The sequence below is a fragment of the Lissotriton vulgaris genome, chromosome 1_1 (genome assembly GCF_964263255.1).
Source record: "Lissotriton vulgaris chromosome 1_1, aLisVul1.2, whole genome shotgun sequence".
Lineage (NCBI taxonomy): Eukaryota > Metazoa > Chordata > Amphibia > Caudata > Salamandridae > Lissotriton > Lissotriton vulgaris.
Genome location: NC_141685.1, coordinates 528,660,674 through 528,676,688, shown reverse-complemented (window position 1 = coordinate 528,676,688; position 16,015 = coordinate 528,660,674). Strand labels below are relative to the sequence as shown.

At 43.4% G+C, this 16,015-nt stretch overlaps 1 protein-coding gene across 1 annotated transcript in view; it reads left to right on the top strand.

Moving 5' to 3' along the window:
* The window catches only part of VAV3 (vav guanine nucleotide exchange factor 3), a 1,223,230-nt gene that overhangs the window by 698,108 nt on the left and 509,107 nt on the right, over positions 1-16,015 (top strand). The window contains exons 14-15 of the mRNA XM_086953893.1: positions 233-365; positions 3,102-3,211. Of these exons, the coding sequence (XP_086810019.1) occupies positions 233-365; positions 3,102-3,211 (243 nt within the window). The remainder of the gene's footprint in view (positions 1-232; positions 366-3,101; positions 3,212-16,015) is intronic.

The following is a 16,015-nucleotide window of genomic DNA, read 5'->3' as shown; positions in this document are numbered from 1 at the left end:
TTAGCTGCTATCAAGATAAGGGAAAAATGGCTTAGTAATTGCTTTTATGGCTAATTTTAACCAAATAAAGAGTTTGATTGGAATATATAGTATTACCATACTGTGCTGTAGATAAGAAGATTATGAGAAATGTTCGAAAGCTATCTTCCTTTTTAATAGTGAGTAGCCTTTTATCAAGTTTGATAACATTGCTGAAATGTTTTAAAACCCATACTTTGTTGTTTTTTTTCAGGCACATTTTCTTGTTTGACCAAGCTGTGATTCTTTGTAAACGGAGAGGTGATAACTATGAAATGAAGGAAATCATAGATCTTCATCAATACAAAATAACCAACAACCCCTCCACTGATAAAGAAAATAAAAAGGTATATTTATTCATTCACACTCAACACTTTGATTCAAAACAAAGGTAAACAATGACAAGTCAGAATAGACATACCTTTTTTCTGTAACACAATTTTTTACGATTTCATAGAGGCACATGCATGGCTGACGTAATGTTAACGCTAATATGATATCTATTCTCTTGAGTCTGGTTTACTTAAAAAGAAGGGGAGTTAATGGAATAGGTTGAAAACCCAACACTGCCATGTTCAAAATCTGTCCTTAATTGGATGAATCAAAAACACATGCAGTGCTTAGGAATTGAATATATTATTGGGAAAAATAAATAGATAGGTAAACAATTCACAAGTCGTAAAATGAATATTGTGAGAAAGTAGCCTTTCTTGGCATGATCACCCGCATTTATTTTGGACTGATGGTGCTGGTTTTCTAACTCTGTGCTCTGAGACACTGCTAATCAGGCCTCAGCCTACGTGCTCTGAACCTCTAAGATGTGGTAAAATGGAGTAACTCCTAAATGCCAAATTGAACTTTCCTATAGGGCCATAGTCTATGGTGTAGAAATACCCCTATGGCAGGAAAAGTTAAATATCACCCATGGACTGCAGCGCTTACAGTGACATCTACCAATGTAACTGCTGTACTTTCCTCCTGCCATCCAATCTGTAAAAATAATCCTTTTTTGACAGGGATAAACCTCCTTTTTAAATAATAATATGTTCACACCTATGTAGGCCGTATAGCCCACAAGTTAGGGTGCATGGTATTTAAAAGTGGGCCAACAGGTCCAATGTGGTACATGGCCAATATAAGATCCATTGACAACACATCTTTCATGGGCAGTATTTTCCACAATTTATTATGGTGAAGCATAGGTCAGGCATCTGCTGGAGAGCTAATGACAGCCTCCAAGAGCTTCTGCAAGGGAAAAGGTAACATTCTAAAAGTTTCTTTCCCGAAATATTTACTAAAATCTAACTTCACCATTGAACTGGGTTTTTAACGAATATTAAAAAATAGTGCCTTGACTTTTTTTTTACCTGATCTAGCCAGCATGGTTGTTGGATAAGCTGAAGCGCACCAACCTAATCTTACTGACCAAGCTACTCCCCTGACTACGAGTGCGTGCTCTTGAGATGAAACCTGCAGAATGCATTGACTGTGAGCTTGAAGCACACTGAGCTTAGTCGTGAGAGGACTGCTGCACCACCGCAAGTTCCAGAGGAAGCCTCCAACTATCCAGTTCCTGCCAGCCACTCTTATCTGACAATCTGAAAGAAAGCTGCTGTCCACCAAACTGTTTATCAGTTGACTAGCAGCTATGCCTTACCCTCACTTACTGTTGGATGATAAAATGTTCCCTGACCAGGAGCTCCCGTCAAAGCACACGCTCTGAATGCAACTTCTTTGCATTGAAAGAACTTCTAAGAGCTAATGTACTGCCACCCTTACAGAATTCCTTTGTCCCCCACCCTGCTGTCCCCTCGTATGCATGCATGTAAAGGATGTTGTATAGTGCAATCCTAGCTAGGTAGCAGGAGAGTATAGAGTACTGAACAAAGGGCGTTGCCCGGGAATACAATGTATTACAGAAAGGAAGGGGACAGTAGCATTCCTCTCATGCGGTGAGGGGAGGGGGAATTGTTTTTCTTCCCTTTCTTCCTGCTTCTCTGTCCTTGCCTTCAAGCACAGGGGGACGCTTAAGAAATCCCTGATCTATAGATAACTTGGGTATTAATCAGGGGTATAGCTTCACGGGGGTTGGAGGGTGGGTTCTGTGTGTTACACCACCCTAAAAAATGTGTTCTGTTATGAACAGTTGGGTACAGGTACTTTCAGACGGGTATGTTGTCTGCTGGATTTCACCTGGGAGTTTTACATATTCACAGACAAAAACACACACATACTCTTGCTAGTTAGAAAATGTAAGTACTCCTAACAATCCTCACTCCTCTCCCTTTAAGCCCCCCTCATGCCCTGCTTCCCATATAATGTATTTTAACAAGCTATGTCAGCGTAATTGTTGGGAAATCTGAGGCTCATCCAATACCCCTCTGTCCCCTTTTGTTTTTACTGACCAAGCTACGCCTCTGCTATTAACGGGGGGCTAGACAAAATGTAGGGTTCGATTGAATCAGGACTTTAGTTTATACGGAGTATTTGAGACTAATGTGCTGATGGAAAGGCTGCACTGGGGGGTTGAGGCTAAACAAGCATCTTTAGAGACTGCATTGTGTAGCTAGGATTATACCTCAGCATAATCAGGGTATATCTCTGTTTGTTAATATATGCCTGCTAACTAACCTAGCTTTATTATCGACGTAGTAACGTTTTGCTGTCGTATACGTTTTGCAATAATTGTGAGTTTTTGCTAACTTCATTGATGTAGCTACTTGTCATATCATCTAGACTAAAGATCCAATGATGTCACATACTGTGCTGCCATTAAAGGTCAAAAGTCATGAGATGTAACTTCCACAGCCCTTGCATGGATTGACATCCATGGCTAGCAGGGAATGGCCTAGGCTTGCGAAGAAATACATATTAAATTGCTCAGAAAACAAAAACCTGTCTCGGGTCTGGACAATACATACTTTTTATCGTGAACTCCTTCGCGAATCGAAACTGTATTATGTAACGAGAACGACATATTGGGGAAATTAACATTTTTGTTGCGAGTAGCATATTCTTTTCCTAATGTAACACTTTGACTATCACGTTCTCAAAACTTTTTTTAATTTTGATTTCTTTAACAGTGGTCTTATGGCTTCTACCTCACTCACTTGCATGGACAGAATGGATTTGAGTTCTATTGCAAAACAAAAGATTTGAAGAAAAAGTGGCTTGAACAGTTTGGCATGGCTTTGTAAGTATGTTATATAACCCATCATTACTTCTGACTAGTTTTTAAAGTAGCGAAAAAAGTATTTGCAAATAGTTGAACCACTTTTCACGCGTGCATGATGCATTATTTGTAGTTTTTGTTTAAAATCAGCACCCATTTTCTTTTACGGTTAGAAGTAGCTTCTAAGTGGTATGACTTGCAGAAAGAGGGCGCTGTTGCATAAGCCAAGCTTTGCTGAACTTTTCTGTCAACAACACGTTGAATGAAAAACTGCTCTAGTCTTTATCTTTAGGCATCTGGGGAAATATTAATTGTTGTGGCAATGAATATTTAACATAGTGTTGACTGTTTTTCTATCTTTGTGTTTGCAAAATGAAATGCATGTGCGGAGAGATGTTATGGGTAGCAGGCCGTGCTCCAAGTGGCTTTTTGACTAGACTTAGTAATGGGGGTTATGTTAGGTAGCCTGCTTTATTCGATGTTAACAGTTAGATCTTGCAGTTTCGCTTGCCTTTTCTGTTGTGTTTATTTTCAGGACTTTGTTTTCACCTTGCAGGCAGGGATCTATCTACACCTGCATGCACAGATATGTGTGCATCCGTATGTCCTTTGCTAACTCTTCCCAGGCAAAGCTAAAGCTTCCCTTTCATGGTAAATTCACTATTGAGTTGCATTCCACCGGCATAAGTAAACGATTACATAGCATTAAACAGTAAGGGATGCTGCAGATGGCCTGGCATCTTAAAGTATCACTTGAGCATTTACAATAAACCGGGTATTAGGGGCAATTCGTACTCTTCAATGTCAATGCAAATGTACTTCACAAAACAGAAATGATTAAGGTTCATGAAACGACTGATTTATTCAATTCAAGAATATGGAATTATACGTGTGGTGGCATATAGGTGGTTTTTGAGCAGCCTTATTACTGAGGTGGGGATTGAAGATGTGCCAAAAGGCATATTTTCAGAAGTATGGCAACCTGTCTCTATAGTTACCCCTTCGATGTAGGGTAGTGTGCATTTTAAAGCCGAATTGTTAAATTATGTTCATACAAGATACACTGGGCCTCATTTATGACTTTTTGCCGTAGGGAAGCGCAGCAGGCCTTCCTGCTGCGCTTCCCTACGGCAAAAGAAAAGGGCAGAAATGCGCCGTATCTATAAGATACGGCGCATTCCTGTCCTTTTCCCCTGCGCCGGCGCACAATGGGCTGACATGCGCCAGCGCAGGCACCTTGCACAATGGTGCAAGGGTGCCTGCGTTGCGGGGAAGATTATTTTTGTACAGGAAGGGAAACATTTCTTTACAAAAATAATCACAAGAGGCTTTTCCTCTTTCTATGTGTGCTGTAGAATGCAGCACACATAGAAAAAGGAAATACGAGGAGAAATAAAGACATTTCTCCCTGTTGCGCCTCCCTTACGCCTCCCCTGGGGAGGCGTAAGCTTTTGGCACTGCTTCAGAGTTACGATTTCTCGTAAATCTGGGGCAGTGTCAAAAGGCCATGGATGTTGCTGGGAACGCCCCCAGCAACACCCATTGCACGCCCCTTTAACGCAGAACACTGCGTTAAAGGGACTGATATTTATCAGGCAGCAGTACGCCACAAAAAACTGGCGTACTGCTGCCTGATAAATACCACGCAGGCTTCTGCGCCACGGAACTTCATGAAAAGTGAAGTTCTGATGGCGCAAGGGGCCTCATAAATGAGGCCCACTGTGCGCTGGCTCGAACATATCGATCCTGTGTCAGGCAGTAGCACCTCACAATCCAACTAAAGAAATTCCTACTCACAGGAAATGAGACGATGTGACCGGATTGAGTATGGAGGTGCGGCAGAGGTACATGGGAGACAGCATCATACGTAGGGTGAGGGGCAGCACTGGGTCCGGATGAAGTGAAGACGCTGAGCTGTGGTAGCACATGCCAGTGGAACAGCAAGTAGCAGGATCGAACACCATGGCATTTGAGAAGTACATAAAACGCCTCTTTTTAGAGCGTGGTGGCTGGCTGGGTTGGATTAGAGGAGAGCTTGGGTGGAATACCTCTCTAGGATTTAGAGGACGTGCAGATGCAAACACAAAAAAACGGTTGAGGTCGTTTTAATGACTTTTTATTGGTTCACGTAGGATAGCACAACAAATACTGAAGAGCCCCCTTTCTATATGGAGGAGTAGAGACATCAAACGTAATCACTCCCAAAATCTGCATCTCTGGTTGTCATTGTCAAGCGTCCCCTGGATGTTTTCTTCCCCAGGCTCGTCCCATTATGAGGGATTGCTCTTCTTTTGAACAAAAGCCCCCTCCTTTCTCTACTTCTAACGCTCACCCCTTCCCACTCGCAAACCCCTGGAAGATGTTTTAAAAGCGCAAAAGACGTGAGCCCACGCAGCGGTGATGAGTGACGACAAAGCTTGTTCTGGGCAAATCATCAAACGGGCCTTGCCCCTGGGAGCTGAAGGAGCAAACCCCGTACCTTTGTAGCAAGTCCTTTTATGGAATTAGGGAGAATGTAACTACATTTGATGTCTGATTCTGTGTGAAGGGCGATGCTTGAAGAACAAGGATTGATGCAAACAGAAGCCCTACTTTTGTGGCCGGCTTTACAGCGAGTGCACTGGAAGAAATTAGTCAGTCAGGACTATTTTTATTGTAATTTCCCAAACAGTGATCACCTGATTCGTTTTAGAGTAAACAGCCTTTTGTATTTGACCGAAGCTCAATTGCAACTGGTGTCTCCTAGTTGTTCAACTTCACATTTGTATTGCTTTTCTAGGCGGAGTCATCGTAGAAAGCTAGATTTTAAACACTTCAAAAATAGCTTTTATAACTTTTTCGTAAATTGGTGAATACCGCTGACTCTTCTGCATGAGAAGTTGGGTTTTGGCATCTGATGATATAGATAGAACATACGAGGGCCTTTGTTAAGCTTATTTCTTTTCCAACCACTAATTAACCCAAAGTCTAAAGTCTGCAATATTGCGGGCGGTTGAGCCGACATTCTCATTTCCAACACATTTCATTTTTATAAGATGATTTTCTTAACTTTCAATATTTAAAATAGATAGTTATTTTATTCTTGGTCCTGAAGAATTGCTATTTGATCTCTTTGACAAGCTAGGCAAGAAACATGTTTACCTTTATGCTATAGCCACAGCTGAACATTACATCAGTGGTGTGAAATTCTAAATTTTAACTGTGACAAGTGTACTCGCTGATTAAAATTATTTTGAGTACCACTTATTCCTATTTGATAATCCCCCCACATTTCTCCCGCACCCTTTACACTTATCTACTCCACAAAGCCTTATACGTGCACTGTACCTAAAGACTTTGGGAATAAAAGATCTCTGACAAAGAGCCTTTTCATAGGGTGCCCGTCAGGTATTGCACTGCCTGCCTGATGAGGAGCATCCCCTATGATGAAGCATGACACCCAGCCGGGTGTGTGAGGGCCCTAGTTCCTAAAGTGGGAGACACCCTCTGCCCTTTTGAACATGTATCTGCACCAACCAGTTCTCTGCCTTTCTCTTTAATATCTCCAAAGAACTGCTTACTATTGTTCAAATGCCAAGAACTGAGTACCTAGGACGTGGGTCTAAGGAGAGGGAGCTGGTGACCTCAGACTGAGGTCGCAATGTCAGGCAGTGTTGCACTCCCAATTTGGAGGTTGAAGACAGTCCAGGCTACTAGCTGGGGTCTTGCGTACTCAGCAAACGTTCCCAACACCCCTCAGACATCACACTTCATGAAGGGCAAGCTAGCACAGCTTTCCGGTTGACCCTCAGGTCCCTCTGACTCTGCAAACTTCCCCAGTACTCCTTGAACTCTTCACATTACAGCACCCCAGATGCTCCACTGATCTTTACAAGCCCACTTCTCTGCACAGTGTGATTACTGCAAACCTTAGGATGGTGCTTGTCTCAACTGATGATAACTTCCAACCGTTTCCACTGCAGCCTGTGAGGTCCATATGATCTTGTGGAAACGGGTAGATCTTTTCTGTCCCTGGGATCTCTTCGACAGGAGGCTTTCCAAATGGCCCTTGGAGAGTGCTTAGGGCCCCGGGCCATGACAGGAGGCGATTGACTGCAGGCCAGCAACATCCAGGCAAAAATTCACCAAGTGATAGTCCCCTTCCTGGAGCAAAACAAGCACCAGGCCACTACAAGTCTCCAGATAATGCTGTTGCAGTCGCTCTTGCACCACTGGTTTCTCTTGTTGATGTCCCAGGGTCAAACTAGCGTAGAATGGTTCCAATCCCAAGAGAGTTTTAAACTCCTCGGTAGTTATACCCACAATGGCCTTTAAAGATGAGCTCAGTTCTAAAGACCACCTTTGAAAAGCACAGGATCCCGCTAAATTTTGTCCTGTCGGCCATCCTACCCTGGGAGGCTTGATCAATATCTTTAGTGAGGACAGGACACTGCCCCTTGGAATGCAGGTTCCCATTCCACCTCCCTCTTATCCATCCCAGGAAGGCCCCTCAGAGTCAGAATTCCGCAGTTTCCCTCTAGTGTTCTTAGTTTATGGCCATCTATCTGGCATGCACAGATGTAGCTGTCCTCTTAACACCAAGTGTGGATTGGAAACAGGCTGACTGGCACACACAGAGCCACAAGCTTAGAAATGCCCACTTTCACAAAGTGGCATTTTCACATTAGTAATGTCAAATCCACTCTTAATACCGGAGAGGATTTGTCATTAATAATCCATCAATACTAAACACCTCATTGCTACTCTTCTGCAATTAGGAAATACAACTCAATAGCCTTTCCACAGATTACCCATGTTAATCAATACGAGAAGCAGGCCGCACAGTACTAACCACACCATCCAATGTTATTCACTACAAGGGCATGTAGCAAACACGTGCACATGCCCTACCTCGTCCCTAAACTGCACCCTGCCCTCAGAGAGTATCAGATGTAGCGAGAGACATGCAGAACTTGGCAAATATCTTTTAAATGCCAATCTGAGTATTAGTAACTTGCACTCACAGGCCCGCTATGACAAACCTGTGGTATGTTTGGAGAGCTACCTCCGTGGGTGGCACAACCAGTGCTGCAGACCCACTAAGTAGCATTTGAGTTACATGCCCTGAGTATATGTCTTATCACTGGACAAGGGACAACTAACTCAAATCAGCCAATCTTGTATACACTAATCACCAGTGTGTACATGACAAGCACAGCGCTTTGGCACTGAATGGCAGTTTCAAAGCACTCAAAGTCTAAGGCTAGCACGTAGATCCATTTAAAATCAGGAGAGACAAAAGTATAAATTCAAAGGAAAGCACCAAAAAAAGGGCCATTTCTGACTGCATCAAGGACACTTTTGACTAATTCCTAAAGAGTCAAAGAGAGATCTCTTGAGTATTGCCTAATAGGTTGTATTCCATGGATGCAAACACATTACACAAAGCAGGGTGCGACAGGGATTTGCCTGATAACTGCTATAGCCCTGACTCAAATGGGGACTGTGTTATTGCTTTTGAATGTTGTATACCTTTGCATGTGTTGAGTTAGAAATAAAAATACTTATTTTCCTATAAAAGGGAGTATTGGACCGAACATTGATTTATTGCTCATACTGTTTGCAGTTTTGAGTTATGAGTCATGCTCACGTACCTGTATCTACGTCCTCCCAAGGGAGTTTGACAGCTTGACCACAGCTGCTATTGAGACTCAAGTGCAGAAGGGGTACTTGGCCCAGTTGATCAGACTCCATAATAGGCTGGGCCCGAGAGATCAGGAGTAAAAGGTCTCAACCACTACGGTTGGGCCCCAGTAGCCCCAGCGTCCTCAGTGGCCCTCTGAAAGGGTTTCTGACAATCATACTGGATAATCCCTATACTTCGAAACAATATTTATATAAGGTGTAGGATGCCATGGGTACTTCTCCAAAATTTTTAAAATGACAAATGGAATATTTTCTAAGAGACTGCTGGATTTGGGCATGCATTCCAGGCCAGAATAAGAAATCTAAGATACTCTCACTGTTAGAACCGGGGTCTCTAGTTAGCAGGGGTATGCACCCTAGTCCAAGTAGGGACCGCTGTTTTCGACAGGGTACCTTGGAGCAGAGCAGGAAGGCAAATCTTAAGAGGCAATATGTAAAGTATTTGTGCAACACACGGCGACAGTGACACAGTAAAATCATTCACACAAAAGGACACCACACCTGTTTTATAAAAATAAAAGCATCTTTATCTAAAATGTATGCAAGGTCCACAAATGACAAGATCAATAATCAGGTAAATCCAATCCAGTTTCTAGGCAAGGTCAACAATCAGGTAAATCCAGTTGCATATAAAGAAAGTAGTTATCCTTATCTAGAAATTGTGCAAGGTTCAAAATTAGTAAGATTCCATCGTACATAGTAAAAAGGTTCCCAGTACAAATGTCTTTTGCGAGCTGTGACAAAGATATCTTGGGGGTCACGTATTTCTCAGCCACAGGCCGTTGGCAAAGTAGTCACTCTTTGGAGGTAGGGACTGTTTTGATTTTTTGTGTACAGGGAGTCATGAGCACCTGTCTGCTCTTCCCCGTGCAATGGTGGTCCTACTGCCACTAATTTAAGGAGGAATGGGCCCCCGTACAGCAATGCCCTTATTTGCGCGTACGGCCCGAACTACCTATCAGGTTCGGGTAGGAAACGCTGGTAGGAACAGTCCCTTGATGGAGGCTGGCAATGTTCTAACTAACCGGGCAATGTCTGCGCAGTCCCCGGCTGGCCGGCTATTTTATTAAGGCAGTCTCCGATAGGCCCGCTATTCAATTAAGGCAGTCCCCGGCAGGCCATTACTCTGGTGCAGTCTCGGGCACTCGCTAATAAAGAGGGCCGCCCCCGCAGCCTACATTCTGCTCTCGCCAACTTTCCCCCACACAGCACACAGCAGCTTAACTTTACAGGCTGTCCATTACCTGAGGTGGGCACCGGCTTCGAGGCTCCGCAGGTCTCGAGAACGAAGCAAGAAGCCTCGTGCTCCTGGGGTCTCCTTGTTGCATCAATCCCAGCGCGGCCCTCCCGATGATGCACCTGGGATTCCTCACTCATCCCTGCTGCAAACTCGCGGCCAGCAGCGGTGTTTACGGAGGCAAACAGCACGTCCCTCGGCAGCTTGCATTAGACTCCAGCAACTTTAGTGCCCGGGCCGGCGGTGGTGACTCTGGGGGGGATAGCACCTCTCTGCACAGCGCTTCACAAGACTGCAGAGCGCAGTCAGGCCCCAGGCCGGCGGTGGTGAAAGCGGCTTCGTGCACGTTTCAATGTTGCAGTTTTACCTACACATCCCTCAATGAGGTGCAGAAACCCTTGCGCACAGCGTTGTAGTGACAGACCCGGCAGTCTTTGTGGCTTTGGCGATCCTCGCGACAGATGTTAGCTGTGCCCAGTTACATGTACTTAGCGCACAGAGGCAGTTTAAAGGCACAGAGGCAGTTTAAAAATGCAGAGGCAGTTTAAAAGAGCAGAGGCAGCTTGAAGAATGTTGGTGTCCCCAAAGCGCCGCAGGGGTGGTTTTGAAAGTGTTGTAGTCTCAAGGGAAAGGCGGTTCTTCTGTATCTTGTGGAGACACTCTGGAGGTGTTTCTTTAGGTCTCCCTAGCAGGGCAGGATCAGCAAGCAGTTGACAGCTCAGCAGGTTGGGGCAGCAGTTCCTTAGAGCAGTCAGCCTCCTTCCCAATGGCAATCCTTCCTGGCGCAGCAGTCCTGACTCCAGCAGAGATTCTTCCAGGTCCAGCAGTGTAACAAAGATATGAGGCCCGGACCCTCCCTTATATACCCTGCAGTCTAGTTACTAGAATGGGGTAGAAGTCTCTGGAAGGGTCTGGGGCAGAGGCTTCTGGAAGAGTCCAGGGAGTTCTGGGATGTTCCCTGCCTTCCCTGACCTGGCTGTCACAGTGACGAAAGACAGGGCCGTTAAGGCTATAGTGGCAGCCGGTCACAGGACATCCAAGGGGAGAAGGTGTGAACCACCACTCCCAGCTCCCAAACCAGGCAGGCTATCAGTATGCAGATGGAAGGGGGGAGTGTGCAGTGCCCAGACTAGGTGTAGGCAGGAAAAGGTCCACTAACTACAAGTGGGTTTCCGGAACTAGTAGTGCCCAAACCCCATATATCATTGGAAAGGGTTCCCCGCCCTGATTCCAACAAGACCAAACATGACATACTAATTAGGTCCCATCCAGAAATTATCCCATAAAGGGGGTCCCCAATGTTAACCTATGGAGGGTTTGGCCTCACTGCGGTAGCAGTGGCATGTGGCAGGTGTGCCGATGTCACAATGTTTTAGGGGAGAGCATCTGCACCTCAGCACTGTTTAGCAGTGGTGAGGCGCCCAGAGTCCTAAGTCCAAAAAAAATGTCTGATAAGAATAGGAGGCACAAGGGCATAAATGTAGGGGAAGACCACCCTAAGGCTGACAGGTCCAACACTCACTGTTTCACCCAAATGCTCCTCAGCAAATGGCTGTGGGAAACATAAAGGACATATATCCGGTACATGTAGCAGCAGCTGTTTCCTGTGATCTGTGTGCTCCCTCATGGTGGGTCCAGCCCACTAGACAAGGCCATTGTATCCCATGAAGTATTGTTTTGCTGGGATTTTTCTTGCAATGTGTAGGGTTAAGCATCAAGGTCCTACATTAAGTTGCCTTGAAATTACCATTCATTTATTAAGATATTATAGTATCTCCATGAGAGATAATTTTGGTTTTGAGCTGTTCTCATCTTGGTGGTTAAGGCAATTATTCAGAATACTCTCCTTTTGGACCCTTCTTCCTTTACAGTATGATTTAGGTTAACTCTCAATCTCTCTTCTACTGTAACGGTATGATGTGAAGGATGACCCCCACTTGAACTATTTGTTGATGTATTGCTTTTGGTAGTTTCTTAATGGCGGTGTATATAAACCTCCATTATTAATTATGACCTTGCCTATCTGTCAGTAAGCGTGGGCTTTGAGTGGGGTAAAAATCATGTAATTTGCTTTGAGAGCAACCACGTTTCTATTGATGACAAAGACTGGTAAGCATTTAGAATGTTTAACCTCACTCTTTTTTCTAGGAGCATCTGTGGCATTGGGATGTCTCTTTCTATTCCAATCAGCTACAATTTTCGTTGTGTTTGTACTCTTGCCTTACTGTGGGCTCTTCCCTCAGACTGGGTTCATCCCAGCGGTCACTGGAGGACTGAAAGATCTCTCTGCTTTACCGCTCATGTGGGGTGCATATGTGCCAGTGGGGAGATACACTTGTCTTTTAACCCACGGTGCTCGTGTGCTGATGACAGCTGGGGGCCGTCATGAATCCGCCCACTCTTAAAAACGGCCGCACAGGCGCAGAATCGGGCCGCGCCTAAGGGGTTAAATATTGGAGTATCCACAAAACATGTTCTCTCATCTTTAATCTTGTTAATGTTTGAGTTCGCTTCCAAGAAAGAACTCAGGGAAGAAGTCACATGGTAGCACAGAAAATTTGTGTTCTGGGGATAGGAGGGTTTTGGCACTTGTTATTCTCAACATAGCATCATAAACACAGTTATATATATATATACCACTTGCTTATGAAATAAATCAACTGCGTGAAACGGATTTGAGCTTGAGTATTTCTTCACTGGAGAGGAGAGGACTTTGTTTGTACTTAAGAGGTCTTGCGCCCTCATTCAAGCCCGCCAACCATTGTGGCAGGGAGAACCGCAAACTTTGAAGTATATACCTGGCACTGAAGAAGGCGACCATGCCGAAATGCATCTGCCGAGTGTACACAATAAATGTGCCTCCAACCTGTTCCCCCGTTGTGGCTTCTCTCTTTTCCTGGAAAGAGTGTCTTCTGTATATATATATATATATATATATATATATATATATATATATATATATATATATATATATATATGTAAAGAACTCCGCTGAATTCCAAAGCAACGCTTAGAAAAACATCGAAACCGGACCCATTAGGAAATTTGCAAATCTTTATTTTCTTATCCTTGTGCAGACACACACGCCGCCATGACGCGTTTGGGGACCTTGATCCCTTGATCACATGACATGGTCTGGCAAATCACCCATCAATTTAAAGTGCGAGTGCATAATCAGCTGACCCCACTGCCTGTGGACATAAAGAACAGAATTCAGTCTGGTCAGGGATGAAAGCACGACATATTCATATGTACAATTTCAGTGCCAATTCAATTCACTTATTACAAGGTCTTTGTCATTTAAAACACAGCATGTACAAATAAAGGGACTAAGCAAGACGTGAAAATTTAAAATTAATTTCCCTTCCATCTTGACCTACACCTCCTCCTCTTATGCTCAAGTGTATTCCATTAATTGAATTGATTAATTATTATCTTAAAAAATCAATTAAAAAAATAAATTATTATAGTATATTGCATGGTAAAATCATGACTAAAATATACAATTCATTAATTTTGTGCAAATCTGCAATATGCTGTGCAAATTACACCCACGGAAACACATATGAGTTTACCCTTGAGGATACATGTTGAAGACCTTTCCTCACAATCCCACATGCTTTAACTTATGCAATATTTTCAATAATAAACAATAGTGCCCAATAAATGAAAATAATCCTATAACCTTCACCATCAAAAAATTGGTTTAAAATGTTGGTATATTTGGGCCAGCCTCATGTCTGATGATGCTTCCTGAATGGAAGGTGCCTGTTTACTATGCTTCTATTATATTGATTGAGTCCCCCTGCTCGCTATCTCAGTATAAACAATAGTGCAAGTCTTCAGTTTGATTCAAACCATTAGGGGTTTTACTATTAAACTCCAAGATGTACCGGGTTTCCAGTACTCTCAATCGTGCCTCCCTATCCCATCCTCTGCGGAGCGGTGGTACCATATCTATTGCATAGTATTGTAAACACCCTATATCACCTCTGTGATATGTGTTTACATGTCTGGCAACAGGGTAAGTCTCATCCCTGTTGCTGACTGCCCTTAGATGTTGCAAGATGCGCTTGTGGACCTGCAATTTCGTGCTGCCCACGTATTGCAGGCCACAAGCGCATTCCAACACATAGACTACGAAGTCAGATTTACAGGTGATTTTCTTTTTGATATCCCTCACCTCATTGCTGAAAGGCGTATTGTAAGACATACAACTCTTTCCTATCTTACACGCCTTGCAGACAGCACACTTGATGAAGCCCCTACTTTTCCCTAGCCAATTATCATCAGTAACTTCAGGGCTGCTGCTCACCACCATGTCACTCATAGACCTAGCTCGGCTATATGTTATGGATGGTCTATCAGATAGGGTCCCTCCAATCACAGGGTCACCCTTGATGACATGCCAGCTCTTGCGGACAATGTCGTGAATTTGTTTGTGCTGTCGACTATAGGCAGTTATGAATCTAGGTTGACCTGACTCCTTGTCATCTATCTCATGTGCTGGTTCATCTACGGCCGTAATTTGTTGACCAGAGGTTTTGTTGGCACGTTTCATGGCACCTTCCACCATTACTCTCGAGTAACCCCTTTCCACCAATCTCTCTCTGCTCTCATTCTGGGCTCTCACACAGTTCTCCCTCGTGCTACAGATCCTCTTGATTCTGAGCATCTCCCCATACGGGATACTGCGAATCAAGTGTGCTGGATGATGGCTAGTGGCGTGCAGAACTGTGTTACCTGCCGTCGCCTTACGGTGTAGGTCTGTTACTATTTGGTTGTTGACAATGGTGACTTCTACATCTAAGAAGGTGACTTTGGAGCTACTGATATAACCAGTGAATCTCAAGTTCAAATCATTCTGATTGATATCTGAGATGAACTTCGATGCCTGTTCTTCGGAACCCCTCCATATAATGAAGATATATATATATATATATATATATATACAGAAGACACTCTTTCTATTCTATATATAGTTCCACCAAGGAAACAAGAGTAACTCGCACTCCAGGAGTTTTCTATCAAGACTTTTTACTTCAGTATGACACAGCCACCACCATCAGGTCATCCCCTAACTAACGCGTTTTGACCACTCTGGTCTTGATCATGGTTAGCGGTAATCCACATTTCTGGTCTTATATACATATCCAGATTAGGATTTGAACCCTATAGTAGAGACAAAACATAATTCAAACCTAAATAGAAATTCTTTCCCACCTTAACGCAAGGAAACAAAATAGTCTCTACTACGAACTAATAACATCGGATTTGTACATTTTTTCCAACAAACAAAGCAAAATTAGTGAAAATCTAACCAAATGAGAAAGAAAAGCACTGAATGAACTAATGGAAAACAAAAATTTGGAAATCAAACCAGCCGATACGGGTGAAAATATTGTGGTGATGGAAAAACACAATATAGGAAAGAGGCATTAAGACAACTGAATAACACAGAAAATTAAAAAAAACTAAAAACAAATCCAATCAATCAACTAACAATGGAAATCCAGTCCAAATTAAAAATGTGGTCAGAAACAGGTCCAATGAGGAGGTGAATTTTCTAACAAAGGACAACCCTACAATCCCAACAATATACTTCTTACCCAAGATCCACAAAACATTGATCAATCCACTGAGAAGACCAATAATATTGAGCTGTGACAGCCTCTATGAACCCCTCTCAAAATATGTGGACTCCTTCCTTGCACCTATAGTGACCATGCTAAGCTCATACATTAAAAACACAGGTGATTTCTTGAGAATCCTGATAGAGACACACTGGCAAGAAGACTATCTGCTAGTTACCATTGATGTAGTATCACTCTACACATCAATCAACCACAATACTGGACTTCATGCCTTGGACTACTTTCTGGGACAAAGAGATATCAAATACC